The 25,348-nt window shown below is 37.5% G+C and overlaps 2 protein-coding genes across 6 annotated transcripts in view; one reads left to right on the top strand and one right to left on the bottom strand.

The window, feature by feature from the left end:
* LOC110062887 (uncharacterized) overlaps nt 1-3,178 on the bottom strand; it is a 35,898-nt gene extending 32,720 nt beyond the window's left edge. The window contains exon 1 of the mRNA XM_089283061.1: nt 2,711-3,178. The gene's annotated coding sequence lies outside the window, so the exon portion shown is untranslated. The remainder of the gene's footprint in view (nt 1-2,710) is intronic.
* On the top strand, nt 492-24,933 carry LOC110062965 (uncharacterized). Of its 5 annotated transcripts, XM_020769909.2 has the most exons (10): nt 15,668-15,777; nt 16,693-16,761; nt 19,048-19,558; nt 20,093-20,267; nt 20,863-20,957; nt 21,387-21,540; nt 22,016-22,079; nt 22,492-22,757; nt 22,949-23,108; nt 23,214-24,933. In XM_020769909.2, exons 3-10 carry the CDS (start codon nt 19,071-19,073, stop codon nt 23,438-23,440), a joined length of 1,629 nt encoding a protein of 542 aa, XP_020625568.2. In that variant the 5' UTR covers nt 15,668-15,777; nt 16,693-16,761; nt 19,048-19,070; the 3' UTR covers nt 23,441-24,933. The 5 variants fall into 5 exon arrangements, with proteins under 5 accessions (XP_089139191.1, XP_089139190.1, XP_089139188.1 ...); XM_089283065.1 differs by lacking the exon at nt 15,668-15,777 and adding an exon at nt 492-777 and having other exon boundaries at nt 22,949-24,933; XM_089283064.1 differs by lacking the exon at nt 15,668-15,777 and adding an exon at nt 7,883-8,057 and having other exon boundaries at nt 22,949-24,933.
* Nucleotides 24,934-25,348: the final 415 nt, after the last annotated feature.

Raw genomic sequence — 25,348 nt, 5'->3', positions numbered from 1 at the left:
ACTACATACGAGGAAAGCTTTCAAGAATTCTCAGCCGATATTGCATAATATAACAACAAAAATACGATGCTAATGTATTTCTTTAGGACTGCGATTTATTAATATTTCATGCGTCCTGCGAAATCCAATGCTTCAGAATGTGTCAAACATTTAGACAATTTGATAGTTATAGTGGGTGGTTTGTCGAGGAAATTGCCAGGATCTACCATGAGAGTAAAACTAGAAATTGACACAAAGAAACAAATTAATATAAGAGTTTCTCCTTTTGTTTGTTCAAACGAAGCGGACTCTTGTCTGTTTTGAATCCCCTACAAGCTTCGGGAAACCTCAATGAGACTTGCCACGCTTTGACATACTATCAAGTGGAATGCAAATCTTCTTTTAGCGATATAAAAATTTGACATCGACTTTGGCCGCCAGTCTGAAGATGAAAATTACAAAAAATCATTGAATAGCGTATCGAAACACGACCATTTGTTTCGTTGCACTAAGACAATCTGCGCGCCGGGACGCGAAAAGCCTGTTCTGATTAAACCCTCGCTAAATTGTTATGTTAATTGCCTGATTATTCCACCTGCCGGGTTGCACTTTGCCTGAAGACGCCCAGGTTGTCACTCAAATTTACGTTTGATATACCACAATAGCATGAACGCGAGTCGTTAATGTTTATGCTTTCAATCTTAAGCGGGCTCACGGGTTCAGGGAACATATAGGCGGACGAGGCGGTCACAACACGGCAATGGCGGACCCCGAAAGTACGGCGGCCTTTCTTGTCAAGTATGAATTTGTTTGTTTTTTAAAATCGCTATAGCATTAGTTTTAAATTACCCTCACCTAAAGGGAAATCTGACGTGTTTCTTCGATTTGGTTGCGAATTTCTGAAATAACTTAACTACAAGAGAAAAAAAAAGCTTCTAAGAAATAGATCTTTAGATACATTTAAAACCCGAGGTTATTAAATGAAGGCTTCTGGCCAGTGACATGCCGAATTAATATTACAATTAACATTCACTGGTGAAATGTGACCAAATGTCTATAATTTACTTGAAGTATTAATGCGGGTTCTGTCCTGGCCAACGAGAATGATGTTGCTGTTTAGAGACTTATTTTCATTATATCCGGGAGCTTCTTTTAGTGGAATAAGTTCGCGTTACGTAATTGATGGCGTGTTTTGATACGCGCCACTTAGCTTGTGTACAGCCTGTGGTCTTACCGCGCACAGTAGTGTTGTGTGACGCTGGATTGCTTCCAGAAATGAGAGCTCTTTATGAAGGGGATTTCCAAGGTAAGATCAGGACTGTCGCGGAGTTCCGCGAGTCGGAGCTGTAGGACCTGGAAACTAGCTGGAGGTCTGGCAGTAAGCTTCAGGCCGGGCTACTAAGGAAACAAAACGTGGTTGAACTGGAACGATAGTTTTTGGAACATTGATTTTTTTGGCTTCAACTTTTCGCAGTGGAAGAGTAAATTTAGAGTTAAAATGTAGGTGTTATTTCATTCTCGGCGACTAGGACCAATTTGTCAATCAACAGAGAACGATATAATAACTGAAAAGTATTGGAGAAACCTTTTGCAAACTTTGAAACGCAGTAAAATAGTGGATTAAAATCCTTTTTAAAGCTTTTTAAACTACTTCGATTTGAAAGAAATATGTATAGACTTGTTTACCTAAATGGTACAAAATGCTGCCGAAGGGAAGGAGGATGTAAAGAGTGTCAATGCAGAGCAAGATTGTTCCCATACAGAGCTCCTGAGCGTTGGTAGCAGTAACAAACTGGTTTATCTACCCTCTAGGATTACAGCACTCAGCAGCACTGAGCTTCATTACATTTTTCATTGGTCTCTTACGGACAAAACTCGCGCTCTTATACAACTACACCCGGAATTTCCAGAAACTTCTTTAAAGAATTAAAAAAGCATCGTTGCAAGGTTTCTGAATTCGAAAATTACATGAGAAATAGAAAATTCCAGAAGCTTTTTCAAGCTTTTTACTGACTATTTCGATTTGAAGAAATATGTATTGATTATCAGTGTACCTAGTGAAATATGGCGAAATTGTAGCTCGCTAGTATCAATCATATTTCATATTTTGCCAGTCTATCTCCTTAGAAATTTTATTTTGCATTCACTGAGATCAAACTAGGATATTCGAGAAAATTTGAGGTTTTTGAGACTGAACTTAATTACATAATTTGGAGAAATTACATAATTGGAGAGATTTGGGCTTTGAACTTTTAATTTCAAATTTGGACTTCATAAAATTGTTTCTTGGAACTGTACATAATTACATCATTTTCTATTGACTCGAATTTTCATGGACGTCAAAAATAAGAAAAAAAATAGCAATTGTCCATCAGTCTTGAAAGCCCGGATGTGTCTGGTTCTAAATTAAAGATTTAAAAACAAACTAGAACCTACAAAATGTACTAGATCAAAGAGGAAGGTCTTGCTGTTTTGAACAAAGAATGGAAACTGTCAGCCATTGACTGAGTAGTGGATCAAAGCTAAAGTTTTCGCTCAATTGTTTATATATGATTTCACACCGCATCACAAAGCAAAGCTTTGCTGGATTGAAATCCACCAAAGCGTTAACCTACACACTAAGGAACATGTTTCTTTTTCAAATTAACTCTCTGTATGATAAGCTTTTGTTTTATCTGTAATCTTAGATCAACATGTTTATAGTTTAATTTACGAGTTTTAAAAACCTTACCATGCTCTGCAAACTGAAATGTGACAGCAACGTTCCTCCGTTCTCTTTCATTGAGAAAAGCTTTCTGCTACGCAAGGGATTTTTTTGAGTACGATGCAGGAGATAACTTTTCTTTCCTGTGGTTTCGTTTCCTATAAAATACTTATTCCATTTGCACTAGATGGAAATGAGATTTTGTACCCACTCAGCGCTACGCACCCTATTGGTTATCTATACTAATTTTCATATCCACCGTGTGATCGTGCAATCAGAGTTAGTAAATTTTGTTTACAACAGTTGAGATAAATAAAATGGGAATACAACGAGTCCAAAAGAGAGTGGACAATTGAGGAGGATTGAAATGGATTACTTAAACCGCAATTTGCTGTTATCATTTTGAAAAAGAAGAAAATCAATTTGACTCCTTTCTGAAGCCTTCCAGATAATACGCAGTGCTGATTATTCCTTTTTTCGTTCTCGGCATGTGTTTTCATGAGTAAAATGAATATTTTAAAATGCTCGTCGTAATGGTAGCGTTTGCTATGATGTAATAGCTGGTTTATTTCCATTTAGATAGGACAGACACCTTTGTTTTATTTATATCAGGGTGTCCCTTTCAGAAGCCATACCACCTGTTTTCAATAGAGGTCCTCATAACAATAACAAAGAACTAAAAAATACACAATAAATAATTACAAAAAAGCACCAAAAAGCCATACTATGATGTGATAAAAATAATTTTTTTGTAACAAAAAAGGTAAAATCAGGAGATTTAAATACAAGAGAGCTAAAGACGTATATAATCGAAAATTGCCCAAGCTATTAAAAGTTTGCTAAAGATACGAAATAAATAACTACAAAAAAGCACCAAAAAGTTATATCATGACATGAAAAAAACACTACTTTTTTTTACAATAATAAAGGTAAAATCAGGAATACAAATGAAAAGAGCTAAAGACACGTAATCCAAAATTGGCTTGCTTTTTAAAAGTTTCAACTCCATGATATATAATAAAAGGAGCTTTTAGCAAATTTTGTGCGAACCTGCAATAAGAGAAGAATGTTGTTTTGTCTGATTGTGCAATTATTTAAAGAACGGTTAAAAATGAAACAATCTTTGGAGACTGCGGGCAGTCTCGTCACAAGCTGGCAGACATAGCCATCCCGTCTAGTCTGCAGAGTGGGACGTTTCAAAATCCTATAGCCATTAAATGATGATTCTAAAGGCCATTTAATGGAGGACAGTTATGCTAGTATTGTTGACCTTTTCAGTTTCAAGAGGGATTATAATTTCTTCTAATAATGTAGTTTTACGAATAATCGAACGTGTTAAATCCGTTGACTTTACTTAATATTTATAGAAATAGCTATGGAAAGCACCGACATATTTGGCATTAGACAATAACATTTAGTGCAAAGTCATACTTAAGTTGGCACATTCGTGTTGACAAACTCAAATTGGTGTGTTTGAACGGCACAAAAACAGTCGGCAAACACGTTGGCAAACTGGTGTGAACGATTGGCAAACGTGTGTTGGTAACTGTCAACCAATGAAAACACGCGCTCTATTCATGTGATTGGGCGGACGAACGACAAGATGAAAGTGATGCCACTTTTAAATTTATAGAACAGGTAACGTATGCAACATATATTTGAAATGTGACAGGATAAATTACGGGGAGTTTCATTCGAAGAACATTCCAAAGACTGTCCTGGTGTTACGATCATTTCTTCGCTGATACATTAATATCAAGATTCCATCCGCAGATAATATATTTTTTTTCATTCATATACGTACATATTTACCAGGCGGATATGATTTTTATCACACGTTGTCTTTCCTGTTATGCCCATGATCACGTTAACTTCGAGCGCGTTCCGAATTTCGTAAAACAATCAATTGATAAAGAAAGAAACAATTCATTCAATGTTTATCATGACTTCGTCAAAATACCATGATTTGGTGGTTTTCAAATTTACTACCTGTTTTTTTAAGAGTATCTAAACAGATAGTGAGTTTAACCGCAGCGACAAAAGAAACGCTACCGCTTTTGCCGGCTTTTACAATAAACGAACGAGAACAACAAGAACATCAAGTCTTCATAAACACTCGACGCACTTAAAAAAGTCTTGAAAACGTTAAAAAGCTTTTGATATGACATGTATGTCACTCTTCGAGCCTCTTCACTCCACCATATTAAAAATGTCAAATTCAATTTTTTTTTCGCTGTGCGGTCAATTTACACATTTTGTTCATAATTCGGCATCTTGCGACATTTTTATTAATTTATCAAATTAAAGTAATTGATCGAACTGATTATAAAAACAGGTTATAAATGAAATCCTTAAAAAATCACTCTGAATCAAAGGAACTCACAGAACATGTGAATATAAATTAATTTTTGTCTTTATACATGTGGAAGGATGCGATTGATCGATCGGTATATATTTTTATACAACTTCCAATTTGGAATCATAACCGTCCATGTACGTAGTTTCACCTCAGTTTACCTGGATATCTTATTTATTGATTATTTATGAAATGATGTTTATCATTAGTCGCAAATGTGTATTTCAGAAAAATCTGATCTATGGACTTTTCATTCCTTGGAGCCCCTGTGGATTGCTCGTGCATCACAAAGAAAGTGCAAGTAGTTAACAAAGCCAAATTACTTGAATATAAAAGGTCAGTAAATTTTGGAAATGGAATCAATCAACAATTTATTTTCATGATCCTTTTATGTCCGTTGTCTACGGAACATTTAACGTTTTCGATGGGAATATATATTTCACCACATTATCAGAATATTTTTGACTCACTGGCCGGGGTTCAAGTTGTTTTAAGCAGAGTAATAGGAAAGAACAGAACAATATAACAGTATTTTTCTCACTCACCCTTGAGGCGTTTCGAGGAAATGGTGCATAGAAGTAACATTCAAGGGTATGAAAGGCAATTTGTATTTCAAATGGCAAAAAAGTAGAGTACATATTCAGTTGAGTTCTAACAAATGATGATGACATTTTTCGACTGGATCAATCGACGAAACGTCGAGGGTTGAGTAGAGGACAAATGAAGCTAACTTCAACAGTCAGCTGTTAAAGCAAAATGCTAAAGCAATGAATGTATTCTTTTCACACCTAGAGTCAGGTGTGGCAAATACGGCATTTACACTTTTCTACCGTCGAACTCACAGGTCAGTTAAAAATTAAAAGAGGGCGATCTTAAATGTCTCCTCGATAGAACCTTGTTGTATTTCACTACAATCATATCTTACGGCTTATTATGTTGTACAAGGTGATTAGAGTCTCCGTGACGTCTTTTTTGTGTCGCTAAATAGAAACCGTCGTGCCGTTTCATATGGAAGCTACTGACGAAAACTTGGTGGCTTTGCTTAAATTTGCGTCGCGCAAATATGAGGTAAATGTTTAAAAACGAAAGGGTGCAGCAGAAATAGTGAATACCACATTTGACACACCGTTACATACCGGGGTGTAAGGGCGTGTCAAATGCTGCACTTAACCTTTTTGCTACGCATTTACCCCTACGTTTTCAAACATTTACATCTTATTGTGCGAAGACAGATTTGAGAAAATCCATGATAGGTTGAAATGGTAACTTTTTATTTTAATCGGGTAAACTGTCGTGCAAGGACCACTTGTACAAATAGCAGTCACGTCACATATTTCCTCGAGTATCATTTAAAATTTTGTAACCACTTTATCCATATCTACTTAGCTTCAGTGTAGCCCCTGAAGAAGGTTAAACCTGTCTAACCGAAATTTTGGGCATTGAATTTACCCTTTTCAGCCGTCCTTTCAATTGGTTTTATGTTGTATTTTAATGTTTATTTTGTTGCAACGCGAGCTAAGGGCGACTCCAGCTATTAAGTCTTACCCTTATGCTTGGCATTAAAATGAACTGAAGGTTATAGAGCAGTGTTTTCATGTGTGTTCCATTTTTGTTTTTTTAAATCTATGCCGAAATGGAGAATTCTGCTCGAATCCACACTATTGCTCGCAGCCGCAAATTCTGCCAGCAGTATTTATCCAAGCTCCCCTGGAATTGAGAAAAGTAGTGCGATCTGTTTATATTTTAAATGAAAACGAAATATTTAAATTTTATTTAACACTCCTCAGTATATGTGCAATGGATTTTCTTTCGCTTTGAATCAGTTATGAGCATATAAAGCACTCATATGATACTAGCTGAGGACTAATCTAGATAGTAACAAACAAGTTCGAGCTGAGTGGATTGTGAAAACTTACATTTCACATTGAAATTGTGTTTACATACAACAGTGTTTGAAGTGTACAAGAACAAATAAAATTAGTATTAGATGCAGCCACTGATTACCCTACACGGCTAGCATTAAAAGGGAAATAGATTTACTCCATGTGAGAATTCAGTTGTAGCAGTAAAAATAGTTCAGATTCTTAATCGGAATTTTCCTGATATAAACGTACCTTTTGATTGATACGATCGAATGCGATATGAAAGCAAAATGCATTGTTGTGTTGTGCTTAATTGAATACAGTACAGTTATTAAGTTGCTGTTGGCATTCATTATCGCATAACGTGTTGATTCGATTCGCTACCTTTCTTGGCACTATTTTTTTTTCTCACTAAATTATCCAAGGCCACTGAACAATAACTGCAGTTTATTATATCCTTGTTTAATTTAAAGCTCTGCAAGATGCGGATTTGCCAAAGAGATTAACGCAATTTTTTTTATGTGTTTCTCTATAGGAAATTTCTTTCAAGCAATTGTTTCGGGATTTTAGCAAACTGAATAATATCGCGTTTTATTAAAATTTCACAATTTAAAAAATTGAACCGTGGTGTTGAAAAACAAATATGAAAAATAAATGGTGTGTAAAGAAAGCAAAGGCTTGTAAAAATAAGTACAAGATTAACTCCAGGCCGTGCAAGATAAAACTGTCCACAAAGAGGCCAATAAGTCCTTAGGCAATGTCCATTATTAGTTGACCATCTCATAAGGCGCGAAAATCGCTTAAAAAGGCGATAATATGTCAAAAGCTGTTTAAAACGACGCCTAAAACTGTCGAGCTATGTAAAGACAAATTGAATGAGCCGGACGCTCCAGGCAGCTGTGTTTGTGAGAGCTACACTCTGATTGGTTGGCCAATGGGTCGTTTTGTGCGTTAGGAAATGTACATCTTTGTTTTGAGCATTGAGAGCTGTACACCTACGGAATGGTTACATGGTTCGTGAAATCAAATTTAACTCGCTGTTGCGGAACAAAGGAAGAAAACACTTATTAGCCAGACTGATAAGGATAAATCGACACAAATAATTTTATTCAACGAAAACCATTCGCAGCGTAGTTAATAACAACGGAGAACGAAGGTGGGTGGAACTTTCGTGATGTGTAAAAAACCTTTTTCATATATAAAATTGAGTCGGAAACCTTTAAGTCTGTTAACTTTAGGTCACTATTATGATAGCTATCTCGTTATTGCACAAAGCCTGATTCATGATTGCTTTATCGATTTTTTTCCCTCGGTGAGCCGAAAAGTTTAGTAGCAATGCGCCGCGAAAGCAAAATGCGAGTTGTAAAAGAAAAACGTGTTCAGCTCTTAAAGTTACAAGGAAGAGTAAAGGGCATGATGAATTTAAACGAAGGCAATGTATTTATCAGACGATATATGTTACATTTTATATCAGATTTTATTACGAATGAAGTCTCAGTCGTGTAATGACTTGTCTGTCTCTGATCAATTTTAAATTCATGGCAATTGAAAATTTAGATTTATTTCACATTTTGCTTGAAGCTTTTTTTTTTGCCGTTTGATCTTCTTTCTAGTTGTAAGTTGCGATAGCAAATTTTCAACACCACTGACTCTTATAGACCACACTGTAAGGGAATACATCTAATATCTTCGACACAAATCGTCAATATAAACCAATATTGATGATAGATAAGGAAAGGGCAATTTGTATCTATGCAAACATCAATAGCGAAGTCTGCTGACGAGAACTTATGACTAAGGACTGTTTAAACAATTTAGTTCAGGCCCGGTTTCTCTATGTTATACAGATCAGTGACGGTCTGTATCAATTCTCAAAGACAAGGCTGATTTCTGTTGTTCAATCATTGTTTTAACGAAAGTAAAAAGAAAAATCCTCATTCAACTGTCTGACTTCATTTCTCACCGATTAATTTTTTTCTTACAAAAATAGTGGGAAATGTATTTTTCTGATTATCAGGAACTCTTTTGTTCGAGTCCCATGTTATTTATTATTATTATTATTGTTTTTTTACTGAAGGCCGGAATCTGGTTCGCCGGTCCGGAGTTTTGCGCCGAAGATGATGAAAACAGGATATTTAATTTCATGTAAAACGGGTGAATCAATAACACTACACAAGAACGTTCTACCAACGGACGCTCGCCTATTTGTATTGTTATTTAAAAATATAAAGTCAGTGCATAACTTAGATTGAAACTGACGAGAAGGTGCGAGGAATTTTCTCTCTGGAGGAGAGGGAGTTGTTGCATTACGGGAAATCAGGAAATGCTTATTTTAACAGGTCTTTTGGAAGGTTACAGTTACAGTTACAGATTTCTCAGAGTATCAATTAAATCTGGAAATAGCGGCCTGTCATGTTAAAAAGTATTAGTGTAATATTGCAGCACGTACCCTTTATTCTTGATATAAACTAAAAGGAATGTAAGTGTTAGGATTGAAGGTTTTGCTCGTAGATATTTTTTGCCTCTAGGTTTGACATTTGGGGATTATTTTTGGTCTTAACTTTAACCCAAGAGAATACTTGGGAGGTCTCGGTTAGTCCGTTACAGCTTTAGTCCCGTTGAGTCTTGGTTAAACCCGAGGGAGTATTTTTGTATTGAATTATAACTTCATTTGCACCTCCCCCATACTTATAAAACCAAGAACTTTCCTGATAGTATAATATTAAAAGTAGATGCCAAGAAGGAGCCTTTTGTTTTAACCTGAGGCGAAATGTATCCTTTATTGGAAATTGCCCAATTAAGAGATCACTGCAGTGTCACGGAGGTCTCCGAATCAATTTTTTTTTTCTTAAATTATAAAAAAAATATATAAATTGCTTTTAAATTCTCTCTGGGAGAGTGTAATAAGTGAAGAAGCCTGCCATTCCCCAAGTACTTAATTGATCGATTGTGTTATAAAATGACTGCTATTGTGTTTGAAATTGACTTAACGAGACGGCATTCAAGACAGTACAGAGCCTTTCAAACTCTTCAAAATTTCAACAAACGCAAGTAAATCTTCTTCGCTTTTTTTTTTTTTTTTTTTTGCCTACTTTCGCATATTTCACGTTCCGAGGACCCTCCGAGCCGTTGCACATCATCGTGTCTGGGTTGCCTGTGACACGGCTATACGTTCTTCAAACTTTGCCTTTTTTAATATTAATATTATGAAACGTTACATGGCGCGACTTTCCATGAAATGATCGAGTGCGCTTTACATCATAAAAATCAAAACTAATCCTAAAAGGGGTAAATTGACAGTGATTGATAAATATTACAAGGCGTTTCCATGGTTTCTTATTTAACAGTGATTTTGGCCTTTTTGAGCCAAATTAAAGTAAAATGCACATTTGAAACGAAACTCGCGGATTGTCTCTCATGGGACAAGTAGAATGTAGATGACAGTTCAATTTTTGACTGAAGCCATTGGAAAGAGCTTCCGTAGCTCTTATTGACGACTTGGTTAGGTTTTATCAGCGCCATGCCGGACGAAAAACAAAACCTGGACTTTGCTTGCTGATTTCCTCGCCTTTTGTCCACCATTTTCTGTATTCCTAGCCTAGTATCAGTTGGCAAATAATTTTGTTCCTACAGTTATGGAAATAACTTCCAATCAGTCCGACACAGTGTAGGTACATGTAGTATCTAGGCTAAGGGAGCAAGGATGGCTCAGTGATTGGAGCGCTCGCCCGATACCATATGTGGGTTGAGTTTGTTGTTGGTTCTCGCCTTGCTCCGAGCGTTTTTCTCTGGGTTCTACGGTTTTCCTCCCTCCACAAAAACCAACATCTCCAAATTCCAATTCAACCAGGACAGAGGACCCACATGAAAACCAGCTAAGGCTGATGTAGCTTTTTCTAGGTATAAAGATATTTTTACTTTCTTTCGTTCAGTAAGTTAACCTTTATATTTCAACTTAATTAGGTTTCTATTCGAATTCTCTTGGAATCGCCATACATGTGCTCAAGAATTATTTCTCTCGCATAGAAAGGGAGATCGCCTCTAGTCACAGGCTAGAAGTTTGTATTCTGAAAGACACAGTCCTGTTGTTAGAAAAAATTAAATAGACGTTCTGGCTTTATTCGATTCGAGGACAGTTTAAAAGCTTTCGGTTGCTTAGGACTACAGACCAAAATGAAAAAATGTGCATGGCAAATGTATATAAAAACTTAGGTGACAGAAAACTAAAAAAATCACGACAGACAATATATAAAATTAAAAAAGGTGTTGATGACCTAGCAAAATTGGAGACTCGTGGCTACTTTAAGAAACGGCCTTGAATCGGTATTAGCACAACAATTTGACGCAGTTTACTACCGCTAAAAAATAACTCAAGTTCATTAATCTGTTAAGATTCTAGCTGGCCTACAAGGCTTACTAACCGGGGTCACACCACTAGGGTGGTATTTGACAAATCATGTACATTTCAATATATGAAAACCTGCATTTTCGAACAGATCAGCCATGTATTTAGAAGACATCGCACTAGGGCATTCGATTCCCCGAGGCTGTAGGTGACTTAGTTCTGTCTTCATCAAGAAAAAAAAAAAATTTTCAACTTCTCCGTTCACCACGATGGCCGAGAAACAACGTTCATTACTCCACGTGTGCAGTAATTCCCTTTTCGTTACACCAAATTTATTTCGCAGATTCTATGTTTTACTCATAACCTGCGCGAAAGCGTGAGGAAAATGAAACGGAATTTTTGTGTGCCATTCTACTGTCTAACTCTGTAATTTTACGTTTTGTAGGTACAGATTAGGATTCTTCCATCGAGTACTTGTTTTATTATTTATGAATTCAAAATTATTTCAAATTGTGTAAACAACGAAACATAGCATTTTAATGGTGAGACTTTCGATCACATTGGATGGCCGACTCGAGTCCAATGACAAATGTATACGAATTTTGGAATAATACGAATAAAATCCGAATACGTTTTAGTCCTAATACGACTATGAAAGTGATTTTATTTGACATTCCCGGGATTGCAAAATACTAAACCGCGGCTTACGGTTAGGACTATGACTGATAGCAGCTATCCAGCTGCTTGTGCATATATTTTATCTTATTGTATGTTTGGTCAACCACTTATTTAGTGGGCTACAAATAATATTAAAAATTTAATAATAGCACAGACGCAGCTTTATCCTACCTTATACTTAATAAGTTTTTAGGACTCCCCCGACAAGCACCCACCAGGTCATGTTAACGTACATTTATTTAGTTTACTTGGTTGTGCTGTACTGAATTAGCTATTAATATCGTATAATAACTAGGCAAATATCCAGGGCTGTGAGACAATTAGTCAGTCATGTACATACATACATGGTAATGAATTGTCTACTTCAGGTCATATATGGTTTTCCCATCGTTTTACTAGACAAATATCGGATTTATTTACTCATGAGTGGTTGTCATTTATTGGCGGTCCAGTCAGTAACGATTCGTTGCCCTTCGAGTTAAAAATGTTACCAGTGATGACATTAACGTTTCTAGAGAAACGCATTTAAGTGATTTCCGTTATTTATAATTTAAGTAATTTGTTCAACCACAACTTTGTCTGAGGCCAGATATCGAGACAGTGTGTGTTATCACCAATATTGTGTTGTTTCAACGACATATGAACGAAACAAGGATTTTGTTAAAGGTCAGTTGGGGTAATTTATTTCCTCACATTTCTGCCTTACTAGTTACAGGACGATTGCATAGCCTTCTCAATGCTATAATCTTCTTACACCACAAGAAAACTGAAAGCCATTTCTTTCGCCACATCGATTTAAAAGGTACACACTTTTTTTTTTTTTTCGGGCAGCAACTTGAATAACGGTCGATATACCCGGTTATTCAGAAAAACCTTCGTATAGCTTAATGTACGACGAACGATGTTTTTTCCAGGACCTAGCGAACGAGTCCTTTGAAACTGAAACGATCGTTATGTCCCAGCCAAGACTTAAGAAGTAATGTGCTCTATTTTAAAGATCCCTTTCTAAAAGTATATAGCTTTTTTCTTTTTTTTTTTTTTAAATTTAAGTCCAATTTCAGTACAATTTCGTGCTCGTCGAAACAACGCAATGGCTTTCTTCGTTGAAGTTTCGTTGAGGTTGACTTAAGTCACTGATGTTGATGTTTTGTCTATTTGCGATTTGACCGAGCTAGAACAAATTTAAAATTCACATTTCACGCCGGAATCGATTAAAATTCCGTTAGAAGCTTGCGGTCATCCTCATCATCATTTAAATTTATTTGCCACGATAAAGAAGTGTATGACCTCCAAAAACCTCAAGCGCTTCTAACTTAGTATGATGAAATTCGCATCTTCCCTATCTAAGTCTTTATGAGAATGCCCTTTACTAGTTTCAAATATCTTTTTTGTTCCAGAGATACTCAAGTTTATAAAATATGTAAATTTACCAAGTGGAGACGTCATAAACCCAACGAAATTTTTGATCAAATTTGATGAAGAAAGATATCTCAGCCAATTTGTATCAGGAATGTTTAAATCTTTGCAGTAAGATTCTACTAGAGGTATTCCACAATATGAACCTGACAGTTTTGTTACCATGGCAACATACTGGGTTCCAAACCTCTACAATATTAAACGATTTTCCACCTTTGGCATTCCATTTGCCAAGGGCGCCTCATCTGCATGATACAGCAGGCATGTCAACGTAAGCTAAAAATATATAACTTTTTCACAGAGCGTTAGGGCAGCCATTTTATTATTTTTATTATTTTTTTTTTGTCAGTGTAAAAAGCAGACTCGATTTCCAGCCGCCGTCCGGGACTCAATCTGGAGAGCGGCGGATCTCGTGCCTATGTAAAACACAGCCTGCGGATTGGAGACTGCATGACCGGCGGTAAAATGCAGACTGAGGGCAAACTACCATTTCCATCATTGATAGCTAACCGTAAACAGGTTAACCGGAGCGTCATTCAGGCTAACCTGAGTGATATTCAGGCTAACCGGAGTGCAGATTTTCACTACGATTACCCTGAATACATGTAGCCCTGTTTATGGTTGGCACTCGATAATGGAAGTGTAACACGATATATATATACTTAAAAAGTCTATAGTCTGCAGACTGCATTTTACCCCCGGTCTACAGTCTGTAGTCCGCAGTCTGCGTTTTACGCTGACCGATCTGGCAGTGCCAAACGCTCGCGTTGCGTTACATTGTGACGGTTGTGACAGGAAATGAATTCGGTTACAAATACGAGATCCAATGTGACTTACCTCAGTTACCTTGGCATAGTTAATCTATTAGTGGTGTTAATTTCCTCTCTAGATGGGTTTAGATAGCCTGTGTACGTTACAGCCGCCCTCCTCAAGAGTGCTGCTGTAAACACAGGCTAGATTCAAAGCGATTTCAGCTTATTTCAAGCCATAAAACTCTTCAGTCGTATTCAGAAGCGTCAAGCCAAACCTTAACGACCTCCCAGCCCAATGGCTGCTCTTTCTGTGAAATGATTCCGCTGCCAAGTAACTTCTGCATTGTGTGGTATACAGGACTAAACTTTGCTTCTTGACATGCCATTGAATTTCTTAATTCGATGGGGTCTTACGTCTTTTCCCTCTTTTGGCAAATATTAGAGCCGGTATCAGAGTCACACAAGATGTTTCTGCTCGTATGCCAGCTTAGCAACCTAGCCTTCGCGCGAAACCAACCAAATTAGCGGGTATCTCTTACTGTAAACTAAGTTACGCTCATCATGCCTAAACGTACCTCGACCTCCGGGGTATTTGAACAACTTCGCTCTCTCAACGGCAAAATTCGTTTCTTTTGGCCCGTTTATCGAATTCCCACTTTCTTGAACATTTCTTGTTTTCGTAGACGTTTGATTTCTTGAGTGAGAAAAAATTATTGCACGTTGGTGACATAAATAAGTGGATTGAAGACCCCGCGACATACATGAAAGTAAATTGTATGATACTCAACGATCAATTGTCATGGAACTTTTTTGAAAAGGTTATACCCCTAGGCCCTATTGATATTTCAGACTCTCGTTATCGGCAACATTTTTTTTATTTCAATTCCTGGGAGAGTTGGAGATAGAGGAACTCTAATCAGGTTAGATAACGCCAATTTCTGGTACCCATCTGTGTACAGCCAAAATCTACTCCTCGTTTATCTACTGGGTCAACTTGTACTTGAGCAAAAGTGGCTTTTCTCACGGCATCTATATTCATTGTTCCTTTTTCCTTTAAATTAGGCAACAGGTTTTGTTAATTTACTGAAAATGTTTGCTTTATAAAGAATAAAATGAAGTCTTCTTTTAATTAACTGACCCTTCTTCCAGTGTCGAAAATAACATTTGAAATAACCGCCTCAGGCGCTCATTCGAGAACATACGAGAACCGTTGTTAGTCATTTATTGTATTAACTAATTCTTTCATTAAGTCGCATGATAAGTAACTTTTACAGTAAAAATTTGATATGATTATGCAAAAATGTTTTATTAATTTGTTTTGGAGTTAAAAATCTCAGCCGGAACCAATTGATTTAACGCAGGAGACAAGCGAACTTTTCTAATTTCAATAACTAAAACAAGGCGATAATTCCAAATGTTTTGAACATGTAATTAAAAAGGAGACAGAAAAGGGTCAACATGATAATGTAATCGTTAGCATTACGCACGGAATTTCAACCCAAAAAGGTTTCGAGTAATTTCTGACCATATGTGTAAAACAAAACAATAGGGGAGATGACCCAAAGATAACGCTGTCGAAAACAACTTACATGCAAAGCCATAAGCGCAACGCGAGTTATCACTGCAAGTGAAGAGCTCCAGTCAACGCAAATACCAGACTGAAAGTTTAAGTTTAATCCCACTAGGTACGTAATTTAGTGTCTTTGAAGCTACAATGTTTACTTAAGCTTTAAACTACACAACAAGTCAAATTAAGAAACCAGTCCATTGACAGCTGTTCTTGTATCGGCATCGTCACCAAAAACACCTCCATAATTTCATTTTTGGTGCGACAACGAAGAGTCAGATTTCAGATAGCCAAACCTGACTTTTGTTGAACTGGCTTTAAAGTGTTCGGTCACAATGGAACAAGTGTGTGATGTATTGTGTTTACAATAGTCCAAAGAAAGGTACATTATTAATTAGGTCTTAGCTTTGTGGCGAGTCCAAAGGGATTAAAATACTTAAGATACAGTAGGGAGCGTCTGTTTTTGTATCCGCCTCCTTACAGCTTAGATTTTCGTGTTTTCCTTAAACAGAGAAATAAGGTCAGTGGTTTTGGTTTGTTTTTATCATTAATTTTAGATTTAGGGGTATGAAAACAAACCGGAAAGTCCAACAAGCTTGTCAAAGAATTGCTTTACAGTGAAGATAACGTCGAAACGACTTTGGGGCCATGTTGCATAAAATGTTCGTTCCACAGTCAAAACTTCGTGACTTATCAAAGTTAAATCTTACTTTAATTTTCTCTCATTTCCGACATAAGAGGTTAAAGCATAAACAAGCACAGCTTCGGCTGTATTATCCGGCTCAATGGGAGGTATGTTTTCTTCGCCAATATAACAACTGTTTATCAAAATATTTAATAAAGTGCGCAGTTTGGTGTTTACCGAAAGCTTTGTGTTAATAAGAGGCGAGCCCACCGTCTTAGGCGAAAACCATCCATCTTGCAGGTAGCATAATAATGCTTGAGTTCTGTTACATGGACTGTTGTTGCAGTCAACACTGAGTTTATTTCGATTCCAGGTGTTAATGGTCTTTTTGTTTCTTGTGAATTGCAGGACTGTGCTTGGACGCGGCGTAACTGTTTTATTCACAGGAAGAGAGGGAACATTGGTCCTAGCTGCAAGGTACACTGTTTCGCAATGCTTGTACTGGACTAGGTTTGTTTTACACTACACAGCTTAAACTTGCGCGTACTTAAGTTCCAAATCTTTTGCGCCTGAATAGTTTATTTCAATCGTTCAGTTTCAAGTGGTAAAGTCACAATTTCACGTGGTTTACTGATGGCCACAAGTTGCCACTGAAATTAGTACAAATAAGGAATTTCTTATGGAGGTGCACAAATTCGCATACGTCGGTTTCATTTTACTTCTATTTGTTTTCAAGTGCGTTTCAAACGTTACGTTTCAAAATAGACATCAAAACCGCTAACCAGCCATAAGTTAATACAGAACTAAACAGCTCCGCGGTGTACGAAACAATTAAAAAAATAGCTCTCCTTTTGTTTTTTGAAGCAGTTCAATTTAGGTCTCAATCTGTAAGCAAACACAAACTGGCCAAAGAACCGACAAAAAGTTCGAAGCAATTTTTGGCATCAGAATATGAACAATTATTTCTGTAGCTCTTCCGTGCATTATTTAGTTACACAACTTAACGGATATTTGAATAACAAAACTATCCGGTTTATTGCAATCTTTGCGCATTTGAATGACAATACAATCGACAGCAAATCGTGTTAAGGATTTGGAGTGATTAGGGACAAAAACAAACCTTCAGCACATTCAAAGTACTAAGTACATTCCATTGTTGAAGGGAAAATAGAGCAACATTTAATTTCAAGCTAGAAAAAGCATTTGCAGAATGTCCACATATTAACACTTTCATAGTAATTGGAGAAAGAACTATCGTAACGGTACATAACTATTTTTGTAGGTGCCTTAACAACCCTTCACGTTGGAAATAGGCTTAAAGACCGAAAAGTTATATGCTTAGGTTCTAATCTCACTAGAATTGACTTATAACTAAACCAACATTCAATTTTGGTAACTTAAAAGATTTCCGTGGCATTCAGCGTCACAGTAGACCACAGAGTGGAAAGAGTTAAATGTGTTTAATATATTTGTCTTTTTATTTCAAATGTTATGCTTCATTTAAGCTTTCCTTTCTGCATAGCATAATTAACTTCACTTTCACAAAGCTATTTTAGACTTTTGCTAACTAAGCTTAACTACCATGGAAATTTCTAGTAAAACGTATAAAAGTGTTTTTGATCGCCCCTGTACAGTCATTTAAGGTAGCTGGGTAACATGTGCAGCGCGTTATTTAAAGCCAGTCAAGCGTGATCGTGCTTGTTAAAAAGAGACATCTAATTTTTTTTTTCACTGACCCTGTATTAAGCATGTATATACAGCCACGTTGATGCAGTCTACTAAATAAAAGCTAAACACTCGTTCTTTTCATGTGACCTTAATTTGAACACGATCCTAAACAACGACACGCATCTCAAAAACATTTGCAGACATCCACGTACAGGGGGCGGTTTCTTGCTAATCACAATGATCAGTCTGGTAACTAGCCGTGAGAAACCCATCACGGTGGCTGGATGGGAAGGGAGATTTACGAGTGACAGCTGTCGGTTAAAACAATCGAGTTTTTTTCGAAGTTAGTTAACATTTTAGCCATGCGTTCGTCAGTTGTCAGTGATGGTTACCACGTTTGAAAGTTGTCCGTAGTTTAAAACATCATAGCCCATTTTTTCATCTAGACCCTCAGTAATTGGGCATCCTTTGGACAAAGCTGTTTTTATCTCTCGCGCATTTTTCCCACGGCAAAAGGTTGAGGTGGGCGTTCATTGACCAACAGAGTGCTTTCAAGAGATTAACGTATTATTACTTGTCAAGGCCTTAGAACCGTCCATGCTGTCAAATGGGTACAATAATATAATAGGTTTGTAAAAGGTTTGATTTACATAAAAGAAAGAAATCCTGCTTCACATGAACAGCTCATAGCATTTTAAATCCTATTTGCTATGATCTATATCAGGACAAGCAAAATTCTAGTTTAAGGTGGTTAATTCCATTTAAGGACAAGACAGACTGGACTTAAAACCTAAATAGAAATGATAATTACAACCCACCCTCTCCCCTCCCCCATCACAAAACAATTATATAAACCCTTTTCGTGTAGTGAATCTCATTACACCACCAGGGGATATTATTTTTAATGAGGACAGACCTTAAGAATGATGTAAGACCTTTGATTCAGTTTGTCATAAGACTGGAGAAATACAGACTTTTCAACCCCACTCCTAACCAGCCCTCAGTAATCTTTATGAATGAGTGTTTTGTTTGGATATAAATTAAATTATACTCGGTCTCTCCTTTTTATAAATTTCATTTGTTTTTAATTTCCAGACTATTCCTGAAGATTTGAAACTATGCTCCACCCTTTGTTTCTCGTCTTCACTCTCTGCCAGTTCGCTTCTGAATCCCATGCCATATTTCTCCCTTATTGGTCGAAAAGAAACCACTCGGAGTCTTCATTCCACATTCCATACACTTCTCTGGCCCTGGACGGCCCAAACATGTTTGGCACAAAGCTTCAATACTACCGGGACTTGTCGAAAAACTACTCCATGGATTACCGCTGTGCAAATGGACTGCCGATCTCCATCGCTTGGCACCAGTACTCCCCATACACTACGGTTATTCAAACGAAGTACAAAGGAATTTCAGGATTAACTGTGGACGGAATGTTTCCAGGAATTCTAAATGCTGTTGTATCGGACTGCTGCCATAAGGATACCCAAGTGTCCTTTGGAAAGTTACTGAAATCAGTACGGAACGCTGAGAAACATATTCAGGAAGACACCTTTGATATGACGTTTCCTCTCTATGGCTATGATGCCTCTTCCGATTCGTTCAGGTACGGTAACATCAACAGGTTGCATACGATGAACTCTTCTTGTTTTCCAAAAACTAAAAAAAAATTGCCTGAAATTTTGGTCTCAATCTGATCTCTTTAATGCCGTGCAGTGCAACAGAACATGAAGTCGTGAGTCACTGTGAGTTTAGGGAATATCTCAAAAAGGTCTTACTCTCAAGAATTATTTGAATTTGATTGAATGAAAGCACAGGAATCAATCAGATACAGAGATTAAGGGGTGAGTAACATCGTAACTATCGGGTTTTCCGTGTTACCAGGTTTTTTAATGTTTTTTTTTTTTCTTATTTTGTTTTGTTCAGTTTCCTTTTCTTTTGTTTTGTTTTGTTTTCTTTTTGTTTTCAATTTTTTGTTTCAGTTAAGTCCAACAGCCCCCTTTCGATAAAGGTCCGTTAATTCTGTGACGAGACACAGATAGCTAGGTTTAAGTTGATTGGAGTTTCAATTGTTCCTTTTGTTTAATACGATTTTTAGTAGCATTTCCTTAGTTCTATGTTTTACATTTTTCTCTACAAGGGACCGTGCGTTTATCAGTGTGGTGAGGGCTCCCCGCGTCATCCTCCTAGTACACAATGAACAACAAACGAAGACTCAGACTCACGTGTTGATTACGACCATCGCCAACGCCTGGCCGATGTTGCTTTTTATTCTTGTAACAGCCTCACTCTCTGGTATTATTATTTGGTTTCTGGTAAGTTTTTAATGCTTTTTAATCCAATAATCCATTAGTAACTACAAATAATGCCTTTCCCTTTAGCGTACCCAAACTCGCAATTAGCCAATCAGAAGTCGTGTCTACTGTCTTGATATCCTGCGATATCGAGTCCCTGGCCTGATATGGCTATGGTATTATGGTCACATGACTTTTTTTTGCTTCGCTTCTTATAATTAATCAGACCTACACTTCGGCGGAATATCAGGCGAATTTGGTCTAGCAACGGTTCGTATTTTGGCAAGACGTAGTCGAGCGAAAATAACATTTACGAGACCAAACAAGACTGATATTCCGCTGAAAAGTAGCAAGTAGGTACGATTAGGTATAATTAGTTGACCATCAACTAGAGCAGGGATCTCGGATAATTTCTTTTACGAGGTGCTTGACAGTTCAAACTTGACGTTCCAAATAGGAATTTTGTCGGTGTCCACCTCATTCTAACACTAACAATCCTTCAACGGTCGAACTGCCATCGACCGGCTCACAAGAAAGTAGATGTACGTATAACTAACGTTAGTATAACTAACGGTGGGTTTATTTGTTTACTAATCAAACTATTTTTTGTCGGTAGGACCACGCTAGTAACCCTGGAGAATTTCCACCACCGTTTCTACGAGGATCCTGGGAAGGCTTCTGGTGGGCTCTTGTTACCATGACGACAGTTGGGTGGGTATTTGACGTTTTTATTTCTTACTCTGAGGACATGAACATGATTGACTTCATGATCATTTAATTACTGATTAGACTGATTCATTGACTGATTGGATGACGGACTGACGTTCTAATGGACTGACGGCCTGACGGACTGACAGACTGACTAATTGATTGAATTATTTATTGACTAACTGATTGACTGACTGACTGACTGACTAACTCACTGACTGAATGACTGACTGACTGAATGACTGAATGATGGATTGACGGATTGACTGACTGACTGACGGAATGACTGATTGATTGATTGAATGACTGACTGACAGACAGACAGACAGACAGACGGACAGACGGACAGACGGACAGACTGACTGACTGATTTTTGATCGATTGATTTTTTGATCTATTGATTGATTGTTTATTCAATTCCTTACCTCACAGGTATGGTGATCGCTCGCCCAAGTCAGCCCTGGGCCGCGTGTTTTGCATTCTGTGGATTATAACTGGTGTTATCATCATTTCGATATTCACAGCTCTAGTCACAGCCTCGCTATCTGCTAGTACTTTGCAGGTTTTCAAAATCCACGGTTCAAAGGTAAAGTTTGTATTACAATTCAACCACTTACCAGAGAGGAAAGATCCCCTGTATACTCCACATCACCATCATCTTCCTCGTCCTCGTCCTCGTCCTCCTTCTCTTCCTCTTCCTCCTTGCCCCCACCACCACCAAATAAATTGAGCCTCCTTGTTCCCTCACGTTCTTTAATTTGAGCCGGTTCACGATATCTCAGAACGTTTAAGCCACAACTCACTGCCTCAGTCTTTGATGACTATACGTATGTGTTATTAACCTAGAGGTATCTGTAAATTCTAATTCTGCAAGACAAATCTCTATCTGTATCCACATGTGGCGCAAATTAAAGAGGTTATAAAAGTCCTTTGGATGTCAGAATACAACATTTCTAATTATTCGCTTTTATTGTTTGGATTTGCTAATAAAATTGTTATTAATGTTTATTTATTTATTATTATTGTTATTTACTTCAGAAGTTCTCGTTCCTGTCTTGCAGATCGGAGCTGTGAATGGAAGTGAAGAATTCAAACTTGGTGTTACCATGAATGCTGACATGCGAGGTACATACCTGCAGTAGGACTGACCGCCATCAGGTTACTCCTTTAATTATAAGACTGAGAAAGTTACTTTATTGTGATTGGCTGAGAGCAGGCCAATTAATCGTTAATTTTTACTTTTCACTGCAGTGCAAATTAACGCTCTTCTCGGTCATATAATTAATGAGTAATCATGTGAAAGCTCGAGAAATTGACGATTTACAACAACCATGATATTGCTTTAACAATTTATTCAAATGGATGAAAGCTCGTGCAAGTTTGAGAACGGATTTTTCAAATATCGCTTATAGTGTAAATCTTCAATTGCACTCGCCTTACCAAGCCAAGCAAAAAGTCAAGATAGTAAAGTCAAGATAACTAACACAGTGATGTGTCGTGCAACCAAAATTAATGATCAGTTTTACTCTCGTTACAGTCTTCCCTCACGTACTTAAAATGACGAAAGCTCTCCTAGCACACGAGATTGACGGAGCATTGGTTGACAACTACGTCATCACACACTCTTTAAACCTGATTCAAGAAGAACCAATCAGAATTGAGAGATATATCGATCATAAAATCACCTACGGAGTAGTGTTGGCTAAGAACTCCTCAAAGTTTGAGACATGTCTTCGACACTTCTTGCATAACAACCCGCAAGAAATATTTGAAATAATCGCTGCTAATTTGGTGCCGCTGAAGGTAAGAAATTTATGACGTAATGACTAAGGTGGATAAGAGGAAGAAGTCCTGGGCGTCCAAGTTTCCCCTCAAATATCTTTATTAAGAGTCATTCACCAAAACTCATTGATTGATTGATTGATTGATTGATTGATTGATTGATTGATTGATACTTCTCCAGGCTTAACATGAATCTGTTTGTAACGTTTTAGAATCCGACAGATGACGAGAACCAGCAACTGAAAGCAGCGGAAGGATTATTTTATCAAGAAGATGTGTTTGAACTCGTCATGTACGTGGGTCTTGGTGTCGCCTTCGCTTTCTTTGTGACCGGTATCACTTGGGAATTCTTGTACCGGAGACCTAAAATAAGTGAGTGTTTCTGTACCATTTTAATTTGCATCATCATTCTTTGCCTGACAAATTTAATTTTCTTTTTTGTTACCCATTTGTATTTTTTTCCTCTTTTAATTACAGGAAACCAGCGAATGCAGTTTGCCCCTAAAGGTACCACCTACTCAGTCAGCGACGAAGAAGTGAAACTCCACCCTTGTGACAATTCTAACCACTCCACCCTAGATAACATGATTGCTGAATATCAAATGTTCCACGACCGCTGGATCGAAGGACTGAAGAAATTCCGTGACAAGGAAATGGCCGCTGACCCGGCTGCTAATGGCAACACAGAAATGGTCGCTGTGTGAGGACGTCCGCCATTTGTTTTTTTCTGTACTAGAGTTTGCACCGTCAAAAAGAAGAATTTTGTCTGCTTTTAATTCTAGATAATTGAGAGCCTTTTCATTCTTGATATCATTCAACCGCTTTTTTGTCGTTACAATATTAATGGCCTTTTCAAGCATTTGAATAGCGAGAAATGTGAAGTCATCAACGTACTTGCCTTTAATATTGAATTCTCGAACCAGCACTCGACGAAACATACGGCATTCGGTAAGAACAATTGATTTTGCAATTCAATGAGTTAAAATCCCCTTCAAGTTAATTGGTTTAACAATGCACCTTGGTTTGGGATTTGAAATTGCAGAAAGGTACATTTATTGTCTTGTCTATTTGCTTATTGTTTTGAACTTCGCAATTCTTTGTTTTGTTGATGCTGCAGCTGTTTTTTACGTTGTTCAAAGTAATAGTTAGGTAAAGAGCTTCGGATATCAAAGCTTTTCCAACGGAGAAAGTTTGGTGGGCTGCTTTGTAAGAAAGCACATCAGAAAACTGTAAGATAACACCAGTAGGTTACTCTGGATGCCTTATGAGATCACGTGATGTGAGAAGTTCAGTGACTTAATGATTACTAAGGAGGACAACAAGCCAACTCAGGAGCAGCACGAGCTGCATTCTGGGCGCTGACGTGAGCGTGCTTCTTGTTCAGTGACATATCAAAACTCTGGCATCGACAGATGCAAGAATTTGCACTCATACCACTGAAATTATTGTTTTTAAAGAACTTAGAGGTGGTAACCTATTATTTACCGTTATTAGCTTTATATTTTAAAACGTTTTACTTGCTTGTCGAAACTAATGCTTTAAGCCTTGCATAGGTTATGCAGCTGATGAGGGTGAGTACCATTTCACGGCCATTTCCGGTCTCCGATACCGGACCGAGCCTTGCCTAGCTCCTAGGCCTCGATATTTCGCCGCGGTCACAATTGACCGTGAAGGCCTTGGGCAAAGCCGTACTGGAACTAGGCAAGACCGAGCCTACAGTTTTCGTGTATTGTCGAGGTTGCCAAGCAACTGTTCGCGCCACGAAAACTTGACCAATTTCGGAACGCTTTCGAGTGCTGACGATTCAGTTTTATGTTAATAATGATAAACCTTTGTATATGCGCGGTGTGAATTTAAAGCTACAAGCTTCTGGGCCGGTATGTGTAATTTATGATTGGATAATCATAAAAATTGGAAACTTGAAAAATGTTTCAACGAACACTTACTGCACCAGAACTGAACCACCGAGCAGTGGCTTCCCCGCGAGTCGCGTGTACACAGCACATAAGACATGTTTCAAAACCCATCCGTTAATGAGTTGTAAAAAACTTGTTTGTTTATAAAGGGATTTTTTTCTAGTTCAGTTGTAAATGAATATGCACCACCTTATTTTGCGACACAGTATAGAAATAATTGAAAATGGAATTGAATTCCTAGTGTATCTTGGTTATTGAATATTAAAAATCACAATTGTTAATTTTTCTGTATAAATTAGTGGTTTAGCCTTGATAAATGTTCTCCCACGTTTGATAATTCAGGTGTCACCGGTGTGGCAGATTTATTTTGTTTATAAAGGTTGATTTCCACTTAGTATTATTGCTATGGAAAAAGTTAAGCAATCGTTACGATCACTCGGAAGCAACTCCAGCGGTCGTGGTCATGGTTGCAACCCGCTGGAGTACTCGCTTATATGGGCTATATAGGTATGTGCGGTCCCAAAGGGTATGGCTTTTAGCCGTTTTGGTCAGAGATAGGGTATCGATTTTGGCCACTTTGGTCTCAAAAAGGGTATGGTTTTTGCACTGTACACGTGACTTGTGTTTGTTTCTCAGACTGAGAAGCTACTTTTTCATCGTTACCGATACGACAATCAGCAAAAGCCCTTCACAATC

This window comes from Orbicella faveolata, unplaced genomic scaffold (genome assembly GCF_042242905.1).
Source record: "Orbicella faveolata isolate gen_17 unplaced genomic scaffold, um_ofav_v1 contig_12, whole genome shotgun sequence".
NCBI classification, from domain to species: domain Eukaryota; kingdom Metazoa; phylum Cnidaria; class Anthozoa; order Scleractinia; family Merulinidae; genus Orbicella; species Orbicella faveolata.
This window is presented reverse-complemented; position numbering and strand designations above follow the sequence as displayed.

Bases quoted from the DNA above. Each gene is read 5' to 3' on its own strand.
- LOC110062965 (XM_089283065.1), top strand. From the start codon at position 19,071: ATGCTCCACCCTTTGTTTCTCGTCTTCACTCTCTGCCAGTTCGCTTCT. The intron at 20,268-20,862 runs GTAAGTTTTTAA...TTTTGTCGGTAG, and splicing joins GTATTATTATTTGGTTTCTG to GACCACGCTAGTAACCCTGG. The intron at 21,541-22,015 runs GTAAAGTTTGTA...CCTGTCTTGCAG, and splicing joins TCAAAATCCACGGTTCAAAG to ATCGGAGCTGTGAATGGAAG.